Below are 15,209 nucleotides of genomic sequence, written 5' to 3' on the forward strand. Positions count from 1 at the left end.
GCGATATCAAATGTTCTTATCCCAGTGGCCCAATAAGACCTTGTAATACCAGATGTTCCTACTCTCTAACACATCATTTCACTCCCAAATCAAGGGTATAAACATTAAATAACTCTCCCACAAAACAACGCTGAACTTCAAATTTAAATAAAAAATTTACTGTGGGCATCACAGGTACCACCCGCATGATTTTGACTAAATGCATTAACGTTCGGATTCCTGGTGCTTCAAAACGTATATTTCCGTAAAAAAGTGGGGGATCATTTTTTACCCCAATGCAATACCTCCCTTACTAAGGTGGAAAACAGGGAAGGGAACGAGACCAAAGGATAGGAACATCGGAAGCCAATGAACGCCCGGAGAAGAAGCTATCACTAGAAAGCAGAGTTCACTCTAAGGCAGAATACCAGTGGCGAAGCTGTGGCCGTACGCGTACAATTTCGATAAATACTTAATTTTATTAATTTAGGAGTCTCGGCAGCAGCAGTGATCACTTTCAACAAGTACAAGGAATTATTTAAACAAATTTTTCCAAGCATTACTCTGGCCACCATTATCAAATTTGACATGAACTCTAATCTGATCGCACTATGGGTTCGAATGGACACACAGGTACTTGATTGACAGAGAAAATTTATTCAGTAAGGCAAACCAAAATTAAACACAAGTTGAAAGGAATATAGGTTTTCAGACACATGCCACGCATGCAAGCGATCGATAGACAATTAATTAAACAAACCTTAATTACTTACAGTTTCTAATAATGCAAAAAACTGGTTGTTAACTGCGGAGAAAGTGCTGAAAACTTCTCACGAACTCAATTTGATGACGTCGTACATTAAATTAACTAACTTTCTTCAATAAAGAAACTATCACAAAGACGAACGCCGTCTTAAGTTACATCGGACTGACTGCCCAAAACAGTGTTTTTTAAACCGTGCACTAATACTGTCGGACCGCCATTGAAATCCGATATATGGCAAATGCCTCGTCCCAAACGTCCACCACCGAAGAACCCCGTTTCGTCTTATGTTCCGTTCCGTATTTACAGGATCTCCTCTCCCTCCACCTTCAAAATCTCCTTCTGTAACATTTCGTGAACAAATTCAGCCAACCAGAGCCAAATTTGAATAATGTCAGCTTTGAAATAAACTGCACAATTGTTGTTTTCTTATCGGTAATAACACGTGCTTATCTTGAAACTAATTAAATTTAACCTTACGCCAGGCGATAACAAATGTTATCCCAGTGGCCCAATAAGACCTTGTAATACCAGATGTTCCTATTCTCTAACACGCCATTTCACTTCCAAATCAAGGCCATAAACATTAAACAACTCTCCGAAAAAACAAATAAATAAAAAATTTATTGTGGCCATCACAGGTACCACCCGCATGACTTTGACAGAACGTATATACCTAATTTGGTTCAATTCCATGTAATAGTTTATCCATAATATGGAAAAACATAAAAAATTGATAGTTTTTTGATACTTTGGCACATTTGCGCATGCGGGATTTTGTTCAATTATTATTTATTATTTTGTGTCTAAGAACATGGGTACCAAATTTGGTTCCAATTCATCCGTTTAGCCGGAAATGAGAGTACAGACAGATAGACCGACAGACCGACCGACATCATCAAGAGTGTGTTTAATTCAGATTCCTAATGCTTTAAATCGTGTACTCAAAAAAAGGGGGGAGGGGAGTTCGTTTTTTTACCGCAATGCAATCAATATTTCCCTAATGTGCCCCCTTAAATTGAAACACAAATCTCATAATTACAGATAACAACCCTTGAAAACAAAGAAAACCATTAGAATGATCGATTTTTGGTCAATTTACCAAATGACTTCTCTTTAATAGGTCGGAATTTGCCTTCATTAGCCGCCTAAAAGCAATTCCCTAGTCAAAACAAGATCCGTGCCAGAGGAAAAAATACTTTCATCCCTTACATGAATTCTAACCGTAAAACCAAAGTTGAGGGCGACGGTTGTTTACGATAGGTGGCGTAGAGAAGACTTGAAGCGTTCATAACACTAAATGATATCTGGGGGATGTTGGTGGATGATAATCAGTTTATGGTTTCATACGCATATTAAATTATTATATAAAACATAGTAGAGCTAGGGATTTTCTCTGTTGATGTGTAAATATTTGCCTTATTTTCCCCCTCGGCTCTTCAATGCGTGCCGATCTAATTAGTGCCTTAATTCGTGTAACGTAGCACACAAGATCTTGACGAAAGTATTACCGGCGAAAAAGCCCGATTATTTTCTCACGCAACCCTCCTGATGTTCATTTCGTACGTTGTAACACGGAATTGATATCATGCTGGCGTGTTGCTAAATTAGTCCCTAAATTAAGATTTATTTCGTAATGGAAGGATGGAAATTCGTGCTACGCTTTTACTAATATCTACAAAATATCCGCTTTTTTATGTGGGGCACGAGAGCGTTCAATATGCTCGGATTAGCATTTAAAATGAAAATCTCTCTTATCGTAGGGAAATGGAAACACACACGCTGAAATAATAGTAAATGTTTAAATAAACGGAACTGCAAATACTATTTAACCGCGTCGCGTATCAATATTTATTTTCAAAATAAGAATAACGTATTTGTCGGTGCAGGCCGTAGGCAATTTGTACTGTAACATAATATTTAGGCGTACACACACGCCTGCGCACGCACAAAGTAGCAAACCAGCGCCAATTTGCAATTTAATTACATGATTTATTTATGTACCATTAATTATTAATGAATTTATAACGTTCCTTAAATATATCGGTTTGTACGCAAATTTATAACACATTCAGTACACGAGCGCCAATTTCACTTATTATCACTTCGGGATCGATGTTGAAACACAATTCAATTAGCTTATATAGCAAACAAGCGGCTTCTAGAGAATTCTCGAATCAGTATATCATATTGTATGGAAAAAATACGTTACTCTCATCGCCTTTGTGTCGTTCTAGAAAATTCGCTACAGTTCTATTAAAAATATCTATGTTAATTCATCTGCGTCCAGGAGGCGACATAGTTCCTTTATCGTGATTGCAATTTGAGAATCACGGATTCCTAAAAACAAAACCAACTTAACCTAATTTCTGGTGCTGCTGCTTTAAAGGTTGACTTTAGAAGGGAAAATTCATTTTTAAAGGGTATGTTGCCGGATTATCCTCGAATCGTTGTTAAAGCAGAATTTTATGCCATAAGACAAACGCCGTCGATAATGAACAAATTTCGATTTTCCAATCGTATCTCATTCGAATTTATTTGCGATGAAATATTTTCTTTTCTTTTTAAAAAAACAACGTAATATATTTCATGAAATTCGAATGTTTACTCGCACAGCGATCATAAAGTTTATACATTTCGTTAGGCGAGTGATGCGCAAACAACAAAATGACGCATTGAAAAACAGTGGTCGTTGAGGGCGAACACCGAAATTCTCGAACAATAATTTGCATTTTACGCATCTCTATGCCAAATGCGGGGTTGCATTTAAAGCGAGCCTTTGGAAGGATTTGCACTTCAAAATTATTAACGACCTCGTGGCATTAAGGGAACGAGAATGAGTTTTTGCAATTTATTTTATTTAAATTAAGGGCGGTAGTGGTGAATAAAATAAACTAGCGTAGAGGCACACTTCAACGGTTTAGGAATGCTTGATAATGCGGTCGTTTGGCAAAGGGTCTTAATTATTCGTGTAAGCAAAAAATTAAAGTCTCGTTAACGTTGGGAGAGCAATAGAAAAGTGGCCTCTTATCACACGCTTCCGTGAAAATGTTTGTATCGAGTGTGAAGCTACTATTTTAAGCAAAAAAACAAATCGTGCTATACGCGCGTCTTTAACAGAAAATATTTTATGAATTGCAAATAAAAGGAATAAGCTCTATCCCGGAAAATTTGCTATGAACATCGAACTGTATCGCCGGCGTATATTTTTATCGGGTTGAAGTTGGTTCAACCCGCAATTGGTTCCATTAAATTCGCTGGCGAAGGCGTCAAGGTCCCAAAACTGACTCCCAAGGTAAACCCGCACGATCCGAAAGTTTCCTGCGATTTTTTGAGGGAACGAATATCCCGGGGCGAGCTTTCTACTACTTACTGCTTTTTTTGCTTGAGAATGGCAATTTTGGGGACGAATATTTCGGAAACGAATGCACCTATGTGGAGAATGTAGGTCTTAATTTCCAAAAGTACTTTTTACTGGATTAAGGCAGTTTCAAAAAGTTTACTGCAGTCGTCAGTGAGGCCAGAATTGAGCCCTAAACTTTGGTTCTGTAAACTTCTGGCCACTTCAGCCCTTTATACCGGTTCGCTTTTCAGTGGCGAATCGTTCCTGAGTACTGTCACTCGTCCGTGCGCTCGTAGTAGACCCCAAGTTACGGGTCAGTCGACGAAAAAGAGGTGGGAATTCAACTTCACACTTACCGAGAAACATAAAATGGTATACAAAGTCAATAGAAGTCGGTGGCGGTTAGGCCCGTCGAAGCCCCATCTACAGTAAAGAAAAGGAAGAGAAGTACCCTAACCTCGACCCCAACTGTGATTTAGGTAGAACCTGCTTGGTAGGTCTAGGTTTTTTGTTCCTTCAGGTTTCAGCTCATTTCCTAAATGTTAATTAAGGAATACACATAATTATTTCCTATCATGTATTTAATTTATCTTGTCTCTGTGCTTTAAATTAAAATCCTACAGGGCACAACGTAAGATATAGGGTCCTAACGCTATCATCTAGGAAGTCTAAGCCTGAAAGAAACTAAGTGTGTTTATCTTCCGATTCGCCACAGCACTTCGAAGGCTTTGGAAGATCTTAAAAACTGTTAAATAAATATTAAGAAATACTTAAAAACGGCTCGGTTAAATTCTTAAATATTTTTGGAGGCTCTAAATATCTTTACTTTAAGACTTTTAGAAGATCTCACAAATTCATAAACGCTCTTAAAGGCTCGGAGAAATTCAAAAGCTTACGAAAAAATTCTGAAAGGCTCTTTGGTGCACTTTTGGAAAATGCGTTCTGAAAACTCTTAAAGCTCAGTAAACGATTTTAGGGTCTTTCACAGACTCTACAACCAATGAAAGGCCTTTATAAGATCCTTGGAGAACCTTAGAGATTCTAGAAAACCTTTGAAAACCCATGGACAAAAACTCTTGGGGGAAAACATTTGGAAACTCATGAATGGTTAAACACTATTACATCTCTTAAAAGCTCTTGAAGACTGTTATAATCTAAAGGCCTTTAAAAGCTTTTTAGTGCTCTCATAAACTCAATTCCATTGGGGTGGGGAAGGGGTGAGAATTTTTTTTGAAGACAATAGGTCGATAGATTTTCTCCCGAAGATTCCGGATTCTGGAAATATATATTTTGGATTGAATAATGAATATTGAAGAATCCTATTCTTTTCATAAGGGGCACTTAGGCACACCAAAGGCCAATTGCGCCTACTCAATTTATTTCCCAAGTAGGTTCAGAGCCCGCTAGGAGAGGCCAGTGGCTCTTTCATGGTGCTCGGGAACTTCCCAGTTATGGCGTCCTCGTATCCCTGTGTATACGCTCCATCCTTGTTCAGAGGGTCGAGGAGGCCGTTTTAGCACCAGGCGCTCCAGCGGAGTGGAGAAAACACTCCCCTCTGTCCGGAAGAGAATATACGGCGACGACGAAAAATTCCTGTTTCAGCGCAATTTGACCACAAAAGGAACTCTCCGAAGGTGAATATTGGCGAATAATTTTAGGATAGCGAATTTGTTGCGAATGTTTCTTCAGGGGGAATTTTCCAAGAGCTAGCTTTCGTAAGTGAATTTTCTGGGTGTCGTTATTATCAAGGTTTGCTACAAGAATTTCTTTTTCGGAGCAAGCTTCTTAGCAGCCGGGTAAATTTGGGGCGACAAAACGGCAGGGTCGGTTTGTCTATACTCAATATTATGGAAACAGTTTTTCTTGTGAGAATTGCCAAAGGACGACTTCACAAGGCCAATTTTCCGGGGCGAATTTTACAAAGTCAATATTTTTATGGCAATTTTACCTGGGAGTGCTCTAAACGCGATATTTTGCGAACTTTCCAAGGGAAACGTGGTGCATACTCCTTGCAGGGGAGTATGCGAAGAGTGAGCTTTTGTGAGGGGATGATACCAGTATTACCGAGCATTGCCACAGGAATTTTTTTAGCAATTTATTTGGGGCATTACTGCGCACGTACCGAACTCTGTCCGACATTGGGGACAAGACCGATCGGGCTCTGCAGTCGAGCATGTGCATCTCTGCTTCGGGTCTCAAACGTCTTCCCGCACTTCAACACATAACACCGATCGAGAAGTAACAGCAAGTACGTGACGGGACAAACTGGGTGTTATTGATAGGGTTGCGCGTCTCTTTCTTTAGCTCCTTTTACCTAGGACGTAAGTCCTTCGCAGCACTTAGCCCTTCCACTCGAGGAAGGTAACCGGTGGGAACTACGAGGAGGTAGCTGCTCGAAACTATGACTTGTGCAAACCTTATCGTATGCACCACTACGATAAGAGGACTTAGTAAGTTTTCTGGTTCAATCGGCTCACGTTCGTAACTCTGAAGAGAGTCATAGTTACTCCTGCCCATAGCAGCATCAATTGGAGCAAATATACGGAGGTCACGGAAAATTTCTGCTCGAGCTCAATTCGACTCTAAACATGGTTTGCTTTTATACAAGCGTGTTTCGCTAATTTTGAAGCTTGTTCTCGTACCTTGTATTTTGAAATTCAAATTTTGAAAAATCAAAACCTTTTCGAAGACGGTAATTAAGATTTTCCGTGTAATTGAATTCAGTTACACACATTTTATCCATGATTGATGTGTCTTTTATATACAAGAATGTGATGCGAGCTGTTTTGCTCATTACATTTTATACTGAAGCAAATAAAACGCGTTATCTTTAAAATAAAATGTTACAACGCACAACTTTGACTGACATTTTATCAAACAAATTTAAAAGTACGTGTTAAATATTTACAGGAATTGAATTCCAATGAAAACTTCTTTATTTTGCATTAATTGTTGATGTTTTCCAGTCACTCCAACGTTTATTTGGCACATCTTATCAATTTGAAGTGTTCATAAAAAGAAACGACCTTACTTTGGTCATTCTGTTGTTACGTTTACCTATTAGTGTAATTTATACGTGTAGATTTGCGATACTCCAACGCGCCGAAAAATATCAGCTAGCTACTGCTTTTATGTTACAAGAAACCATTAACAACGAGATCATTCGTTATGTAATGAACAAGCGTGGAAAATCCTCTTTCCGCATTGTGACGATCGCAGTATGGCGCCTCGACTGTGATCCATTAATCTCTTTGCATTAGAAAAAATGTATCGCATCCATTATTTTTTTGCTATACAGGAAGGGCGTTGCTCTCCATTTATGAACATGACAATTCCGATATTGCGTTAATCCAAATTTTTGTTAAAACAGGGAGAGCCGAACCAACAGGTGGCGCTTCACCGTCGACCTCCGTACACGCCTAGGATACTAATGTTACATTTATTTCGTCACTTCGGCATAAATCGGCAACAAGTATTCGACATGTACAAGACGATAAGAAAGAAAGTGAGGAATTTATAGTCGGGAATATATCACAATAATGCTAGCCTGCGTCTGTCAACCTACCGACGGCGGCATCTTCAGCCGATCGCCCGTGCCACTTGGCGCTCCGCCGTTGCAATCGAACGGTGCGGTTCCTAAAAGGAGCCGCGCGTTAGAAAAGCATTCGGTAATCACCACCGAACCTAACCCGAAAACGATTCATAAACATCAGGAAACCTACAAAAAAACCAAGCACGTCGCGAATAGAATAACGAAGAGGACTGGGAGGAGTGATGCTTTTGACACGGCGTCTGTTAGCGGCGAAAGCCTTTCATTGAGTGTTAATAATGAATCGAATGACAAAGCTTTAGAAGGCAAGCTTTCGCATGCAGAAGTTCTCGACGCTAATACTTTATGTGTTACAATTTTAGTTGCGAAACCGAAGGAGTTTCCCTTAGCAAATATTAATTGTCTTTCTACACGAAATAAATCTGAAACGAAACAAGAAACGATTGGCTGTGAAACACGAAACACCTCCATTGAAAAATGTAACGATCTGCGTAAGGTTTGTAGTTTTTTGTAATGCATGAGTTCATCAATCAAAACTTCTAGCGATTTACACAGTGCTCAAAGTTTTATTGGCCTACTGTAAGTAACTCCACTACAACATATTGCCTCGACCTAACTTTTCATATTTCTCCCAATTCGGGATGGAAGGTTATGAACTTTATTATTGCGTGATTTGTAACAGTTGGAGAAGTTTACAGAGCGGTCCCCCCTATTTATATCTATCAGACACGGCCAAAGTTCGGCGACAGAAGTATGCTCACATTTTGTCTCGGGTTATTGCGCCTCGTTGTTCATCATTCGCTACTCCCTTTACCAAAATTAAGCGCTTAATGTCTACCGCATCAGTTTCGAAGTGGTACTTACGTACATTAATTACGCAACTAGTTTCTCTCAAACCTGTGTGTGTTATTAGAAATTATTAATTAACTCTGTACTACGCGGCAATCTAACGCCGCAAGGTCGACTGTATAAACTCGTACGGGTTGGCGATGATTTTGAAGTAGATTGTGCGAAATAAATTTGCTTCTTGAGACGATCGCGAGCTTTTACTCCCCAACGCAGCCTACGCATCAATGTTCGTTATGGAAACTTGTTAAAATACAGTTAACAGTGAGAAATGAGCGTCTGTTCAGACTGAACATGTTTTTCAAACGTCTAGCTAACACGTATGCTTTGTACATTTGTAGATACACAACACGTTTATGGGCGTTTTACATGCCACACGCGCAGATAACGTCGAAGAATCAAATTGTATGTTTCACCAAGGTAGATAAGAGCATCTACTTACAGAATCAGAGCCAAAGTTCTACAAATAACCTTTGTGGAATAGATTACAGTGTGATAAATCAAAACTTCAATTAAATTCTCTCGATACAGATGTAGAGAAAGTACTACAATAATTATCAACCGATTCCCGATCCGGTAAATCTCTCGATCGATGTAGACGTTGCTTTGTGATTGGTCAAGGATCTTCCGTGTTTTAAATTTGTCTACCCCCGGAAGTACTTCGTCTTGTTAACATGGTTCCACGGAGGATGCCCCTGATTTATTGATGGAATTTGCTTGTTTGCTGATGTTAAATCTTCCCTTAATAAAGCGATCGGAGAGCTATTAACCCCTTTTTGGTGAAAATTGTCTCTTATGCAACCCGACGGAGCGTAGGTTAGAAGGCATCAGGTCTTTAACGAGAACTGCTGGCTCTCCTTACGACGAATGTTCTTATATAGCTTCTGTTGTATTAAGATTACACCACTCCACGCATATAAATAGGGAACCCATGCATAACCCGTTACAAGAAGATAAGTGCAGTTCTCATTTTTTCGGGCGTTTGTTTGTCTCCAGATAATCTCTGCCCAGCTTTAATCCTTACATTCAAATGTTTAGCTTCACATCCGTGCTTCAGATCCAACGTCTAAGCTTGAAACATCAAAATTGAAGCTTATGCTATAGATTCTTCACACTTTAAAACTCAAGGTTCAATCTTCCAGTTTTGACTTTCAAAAATTAAAACTTCTTTATTACCAGGCTCCCTGGCGTCCTACACATTTAGGACTAATGTTGAAATTCAAATTAATTAAACGCGCTTCATTTGAGACTAGACAACAGTCCAATCAGACGAAGTTTGTTGCAACACATTTGATTAGCTAGCGGTATTTATTCTCACACAAATGACCGGGCAGAAATTCCCAGTAATGCCTATTGTTCCGTGGAATATCGGGTCAATCGCAAAAGATATGCGATAATGGAATTTCCTGCACGGTCTTGCAGTTTTATTACTTGTTTTTGCAACATTGAAAAACTAAAATCTGTTAATAATTAATTAACGGATGCTTCCCTATGTTCTCTACTGGAACAATTAGAAACCAATTACGTCCGGCAGCTGGTTTTCCTTATCAGCGGTTAAACGGCTGCACAAATTAGAAAATTCCTTTTGCCATATATTTCTCAGTTCTAGAAGAAATAAATAAGCTATGGTTTCTTAGCCACAAAACGCCCAAATACCCGTTCATATACCGGGTGATCATGAAAGCTGGTAACTTCCCTCAATAGACGGCGAGTTCGTTCATTCTAATATAATTCCTGTACGAAAACGGGTGATTCATTACAATACATTTCTGTGGCATTCTTTTACATCGTTGACTCGTTATGCTAGCTTATATTTGTTCCGCCTCCCAGTATACACACTCGCAAGCCTGTTGAGGGCCCAGAACAAGAGAGGGATAATAAATAAATGTCGCAATTTGCACGTTATCTAACCTTCCGTACGAACACAAGTGATTCATCACCATTAGTTTATGAACTACACAGGTACCAGTGCTCTTCCTCAACTCCGTTCGATCTGGCACCTTCCTCTTCATTGCTACGTACCCCTCTCTCTCTTTTCCTTTACATCATATATCTTTTTCATCCCTCTCATTCCTCTATTCTCTTTCTCGTCCACAGTCTCTTCCAGCACGTCTCTTAACAAACTTTTTTTTTGTCAACTCGGAGTCTAACCCATTTGACGTTCTTTTGTTGTGGTTTCTGTGATTGGTCTCCTTTCTCCAACTGGTAGCCAATACGGGTCCGTAGAAGAACGCTTGTAATAAGACGAGTAGTGTACATGTATCTACCAGGGCCGTGTAATAAACAATCTTATGGACGGGGAAGTACATGATGTGGGGTCGGCGACATCTGGGCGCCATCCCCGAGTGTTATACTAAGGTGGTGATCTTCTTGGGCGAGTGTCTTCGAGGGGTAGTCGACTTCGGGCGGCCGAAAGTTTCTTAGATCTAGAATCGCGGTCTCTCTTTCACGTGTCGCCAATAGAAGCTCGATATATGAGCAATGTACTATTTTGTAGAGGGTTTTTAGCGGGTGAACGGGACGTCGGAAGTGGGTACTGCCAAAAGGAATGTGAGAACCCTCGACAAGAATTTACTGATGGTAGAATAAAGACTGCAAACGCGAATTGCAGGTGAATGGGGCGCCGGCCGGGCGTCGACAAGATCTTATTGATAGTAAAGTCAGCAGTGGCTAATAAAATACTGATCTGCCACACAATAATGGGCTGAAGTCCCTTCGATCTCACACGGGAACTTTGATACTCTTTTCATTGTTGTCCATGTACCACAATCATATAGGTAGCATTCCACACTGCGCACTTTGCGAGCATCCTGCATCAACTTTCTTATTTATTAATAGCTAGCTCAATTTAAATAAACTCTCTCACAAGAACAATTAACATGACAGTGCCAGCGACAAATACCACGCTACAACCGCTCGATCGAAACAGATTAAATGTCTCAATTATATCATGGTAATGTCATAATGTCCAGTTTCACACGGCGATTTCCAAACAGACGCGTACAAAAAAAACCGCAAACACTAAACTGAATTCGCTTCAGAGACTCCACTTCTCCGAATATGTGACACAAAACTTCTTCTTAACTCGAACTCGACTATTCAATCACGACGTACTTAAAATCTCTTAATTTAACAACTAAAATGTCTTCAATAAACTTATAATTACACAAATTGACTTGGCTTTGGTACATCCGAAAACCGAGAAGCCGGGAGCACGGCTCCAACAAATGGCCCGACTCTATCCAACGGCCAAACGATGCCTTTTCCTGTTTATTTAGTTAAAATAAATAAAATTATTTTATCTAAACGCGCACTTACAGCAACATCTGTTTACAAAATTAATTAACTTTTGCGATAAGCGCTACTCTTATCACGACCGGAGAAAAACATGAGATTAACTTTTCAAATATTGCGCAAATAAATTCGAGATGTTCCTTATCTTATAACAGGTAATTTTTTACAATGAAATAAATAAAATAAACAAACTACAATGCGGCTATAAACAAAAATCAACCATAATCTAAACTGGGTAAATTAACAAGATTTTGTTGAAATTTGAACCACATATGCTTCTAGTAAAGGCAAATATATCGCACATAGCTATGACCTTTCGGGAAGTACTGATCAATGTATGGAAAATGCTCTAGTGAAAATGTTTTTAAAAACGGTAAAACTATCCCGAGTGCAATTAGGATTATCATCAAAAAATGAGTTGCAGCGTGAAGTTGACACCTCATTTCTCGGGTTGCGATCATTTCAAATAATAAATTGAACTTTTGCTAAACTTCGCCCGAAACTATCATAACTATAATTTACAGCACACAATTTGCCCTAGCCTCCCCATTGTACTATACGAAAAGTTATACAAGAACGGAATTATTGCATTTGCGGAAAGAAATACGTGACAGCTTTTTATTCAATTACATAACGATTTTATACGAAAGCATAAAACAGACACCGAAAATAGCAAAGCTTAAATATATAGTCTTGCGAGTTCAGGGTTTAAACTTTATCACAAATATTTGAGGTAACGTTATATCCCAAAGGAATTTACGGACGCGATCCCGCTTAAAAGCGCTGCTGCACCTTGAAGTTTTACAATAATTTTGCAAATTTAAACAATGTGACGCGACAATATAGGAATCTTCCCGAACAAACACGCATTCTTCTTTTACATGGATTTCAGGAGGCTGGCGACCGTGTTAAAGTTGGCACGGAAATAACGCGCTCCAAACCCATCAGCCTTGTCTAATCAGTCAGTTTTTTTTCATTGATTAATTCATTCGCTTCGAAAGCAGTTACAATTTTGTTTTCTGTCTTCCTCTATTCTATTCTATCTACAGGGCAGATTAACAGTCAAAGAAAAATCACCAAAACCGATTTTCATAATAAGCAGATGGGAATGAGATCGGGATATGAATTTTTCTTGTTAACGGTCAACAAACAAGCTTATATCCGCCCGTTTTTCCTCATCTAGTGAAATTCTCCAAATTTCTCCGCCGGCATTCCCTTCGCTTTGATATAATTCTGCAGCATTTTTGTTGCTCATAACTTCGCGAGAAGGCACGATAAAATGTTACTTCAGGTATAATTTCATCATTCGTCGAAAGGTTTAGCTATTTTTGCAGTTCGCACCTTACTAATTCAAGAATGTCGTGAGAATGTCAAGCCTACAGTAATATCTTGTATTGATTTGTATAGACCTTTCCAACGGTTCATTATTTAGCGGATTCGGTTACTAAGCTCGTTTCCATCTAAATCCATCCAATCTAAGTCGCACTCAAAAAACAATGTGTCAAAAAAAATTTTTAATCACAAAATAAGTGAAAAATTTCAAATGGAAGCGTGCTAACTGTCATGTCTATATCTCGACGATTTGAGGATGAGAGCTTTGGCTCCATCTTTAATAGCCACCCTGTATGTAAAAATTCATTCCATCTCAACTTAAGTCGGCATTTATTTTATTCAGTATAATGTTAAAAAGGCCTCGCGGGATGTATTGCGTTCCGTCAGGTTTCTCGATGGAATGGACCTCGGAATGGACAGAAAGTAGGCATGAAAATGAAGGTTTCAGGAAGATTTTGGGTAAAGAGTATTTAATTTAAGCTTTGATTTTTGACGAATTCTTTCAACGATTATACGTGCGTACGTAAGTTGGACACGGTTTAAGATACTAATTTGAAATTTGGGAGTGGTGGGTTAGTAAGTCTTACTTTTTGACATAAAATTGACAGTTGTAACTTCCAAAATGACGACTGTGCGCCATATCGAAATTTTTTATTTTACACCAGCAGTACTGGCGAACTTCGTATCGCCTTTGGGAAATTCCGTTTTTTCCAATCCCGTACTCCGCGACCAATAAAATCGCGTTCCCGTTGGAATTTCAAGAAGTTTTTTACTATATCCAACCAACCATACTCCAAAATTTGATCGCAATCGGATGAACGGTTTAGCCAGACATAAGACATACATACAAATTGTCCAAATATTCATTTTTATTTATTAGTAATGGCGCCATCTATTAGTTATATCGCGATTTAAAATAACGGGAAAGAGATTTTTTACGTCTTTCCCTACAATTTGTTGAAAATTATCTTTTGTACAAGCCTTGTCTTGATAATAACCAACACAACAAAAAATGAATTATCTAATTTGGGCCAGTTGTTCTGAAGTTATGGGTCTAGAGGGTGGTGTAAATTGGACGCTTTCAAATGGAAACACCCTCGGAAACACCCTTTATTTTAAGAGATAGAAAAAAATGGACCTAGGTGTCAGCAGGAGCTCAATTTTAAAGAAAAAACCACTGGTGCAAACAGAATTCAGCTAAATATACTCGTTTGGCCGGTAGAGGGTGTTTGTCGAATTTAGTCGACTTCTGTCCCATAACTTTGTTATTATTAAAGACGATTGAGTTTGGCAAAATCTTTCTTAAGGCACTTTTTTATGGAGAATCCATCACGATTCACAGTTTTTATCCAGGGTGTTTCGTTTTTCATATACGACCCTAAACTACATTTTTTCATATAGACCACCCTACATACCTATATGTTTTGGTGTGTTTGAAATGACTCGCTCGTTATATTTATATTAAATATTATTTTGAATATTGCTTTTTAATACATTAATATATTTTTACTGCAGACATCTAGGGTTCCATGGCGAACAAAAGACGGCAAGATTGTTTAAAATGACAGTTGCTTGGTTATTTGGAAATTTTTATTCGTTCCAAATATTTTTCATTTCAAAGAACACACAAAAAACAAAGGACGGATCATGTGAATAAAACAAAGAAATAATATAATATATAAATAAGTAAATAATGCAGATAATCAAGAAATTGCCGTTTTAAACAATCCTGCCATCTTTTGTTCACCATGGAAACCTAGCTGTCTGCAATAAAAATGTTGTAATGTATAAAATGCAATACTAGAAATAATATTTAAGATAAATATAATGTGATACATCAAAATTTAGGACATTTACACTCAATTCAAAAACTCCAAAATATATACAATGCTCCATACTAAAAAATGTAGTTTAGGGTCGTATAAAAAAAGCAAACACTCTGTATACAAACTGTGTATAGCGATAAATTCTACAAAGGTGCTCCAAGAAAGATTTTGCCAAACTCAATTATCTTTAATAATAAGAAAGTTATGGAGCATTAAAGAAATCGATTAAATTCGAGAAACGCCACCTAGCGGCCTAACGATTAGAGATAGCTGAAT

General features: G+C 38.4%; 1 protein-coding gene across 5 annotated transcripts in view; it reads left to right on the forward strand.

Moving 5' to 3' along the window:
* The window catches only part of LOC116167692 (apoptosis-stimulating of p53 protein 2), a 287,541-nt gene that overhangs the window by 230,124 nt on the left and 42,208 nt on the right, over positions 1-15,209 (forward strand). Inside the window, exons 2-3 of one of the 5 annotated variants that reach the window (XM_031483156.1) lie at positions 7,456-7,940; positions 7,998-8,131. The exons of 3 other annotated variants lie outside the window; for them this stretch is intronic. In XM_031483156.1, coding sequence (XP_031339016.1) covers positions 7,625-7,940; positions 7,998-8,131 — 450 coding nt within the window. In that variant the 5' untranslated portion in view covers positions 7,456-7,624. Of the gene's footprint in view, positions 1-7,455; positions 8,132-15,209 lie in introns of all 5 variants that reach the window. One more of the 5 variants, XM_031483155.1, reaches the window with a different exon arrangement.

This window comes from Photinus pyralis, unplaced genomic scaffold (genome assembly GCF_008802855.1).
Source record: "Photinus pyralis isolate 1611_PpyrPB1 unplaced genomic scaffold, Ppyr1.3 Ppyr1.4_LG4, whole genome shotgun sequence".
In the NCBI taxonomy this organism is placed as follows: Eukaryota; Metazoa; Arthropoda; class Insecta; order Coleoptera; family Lampyridae; genus Photinus; species Photinus pyralis.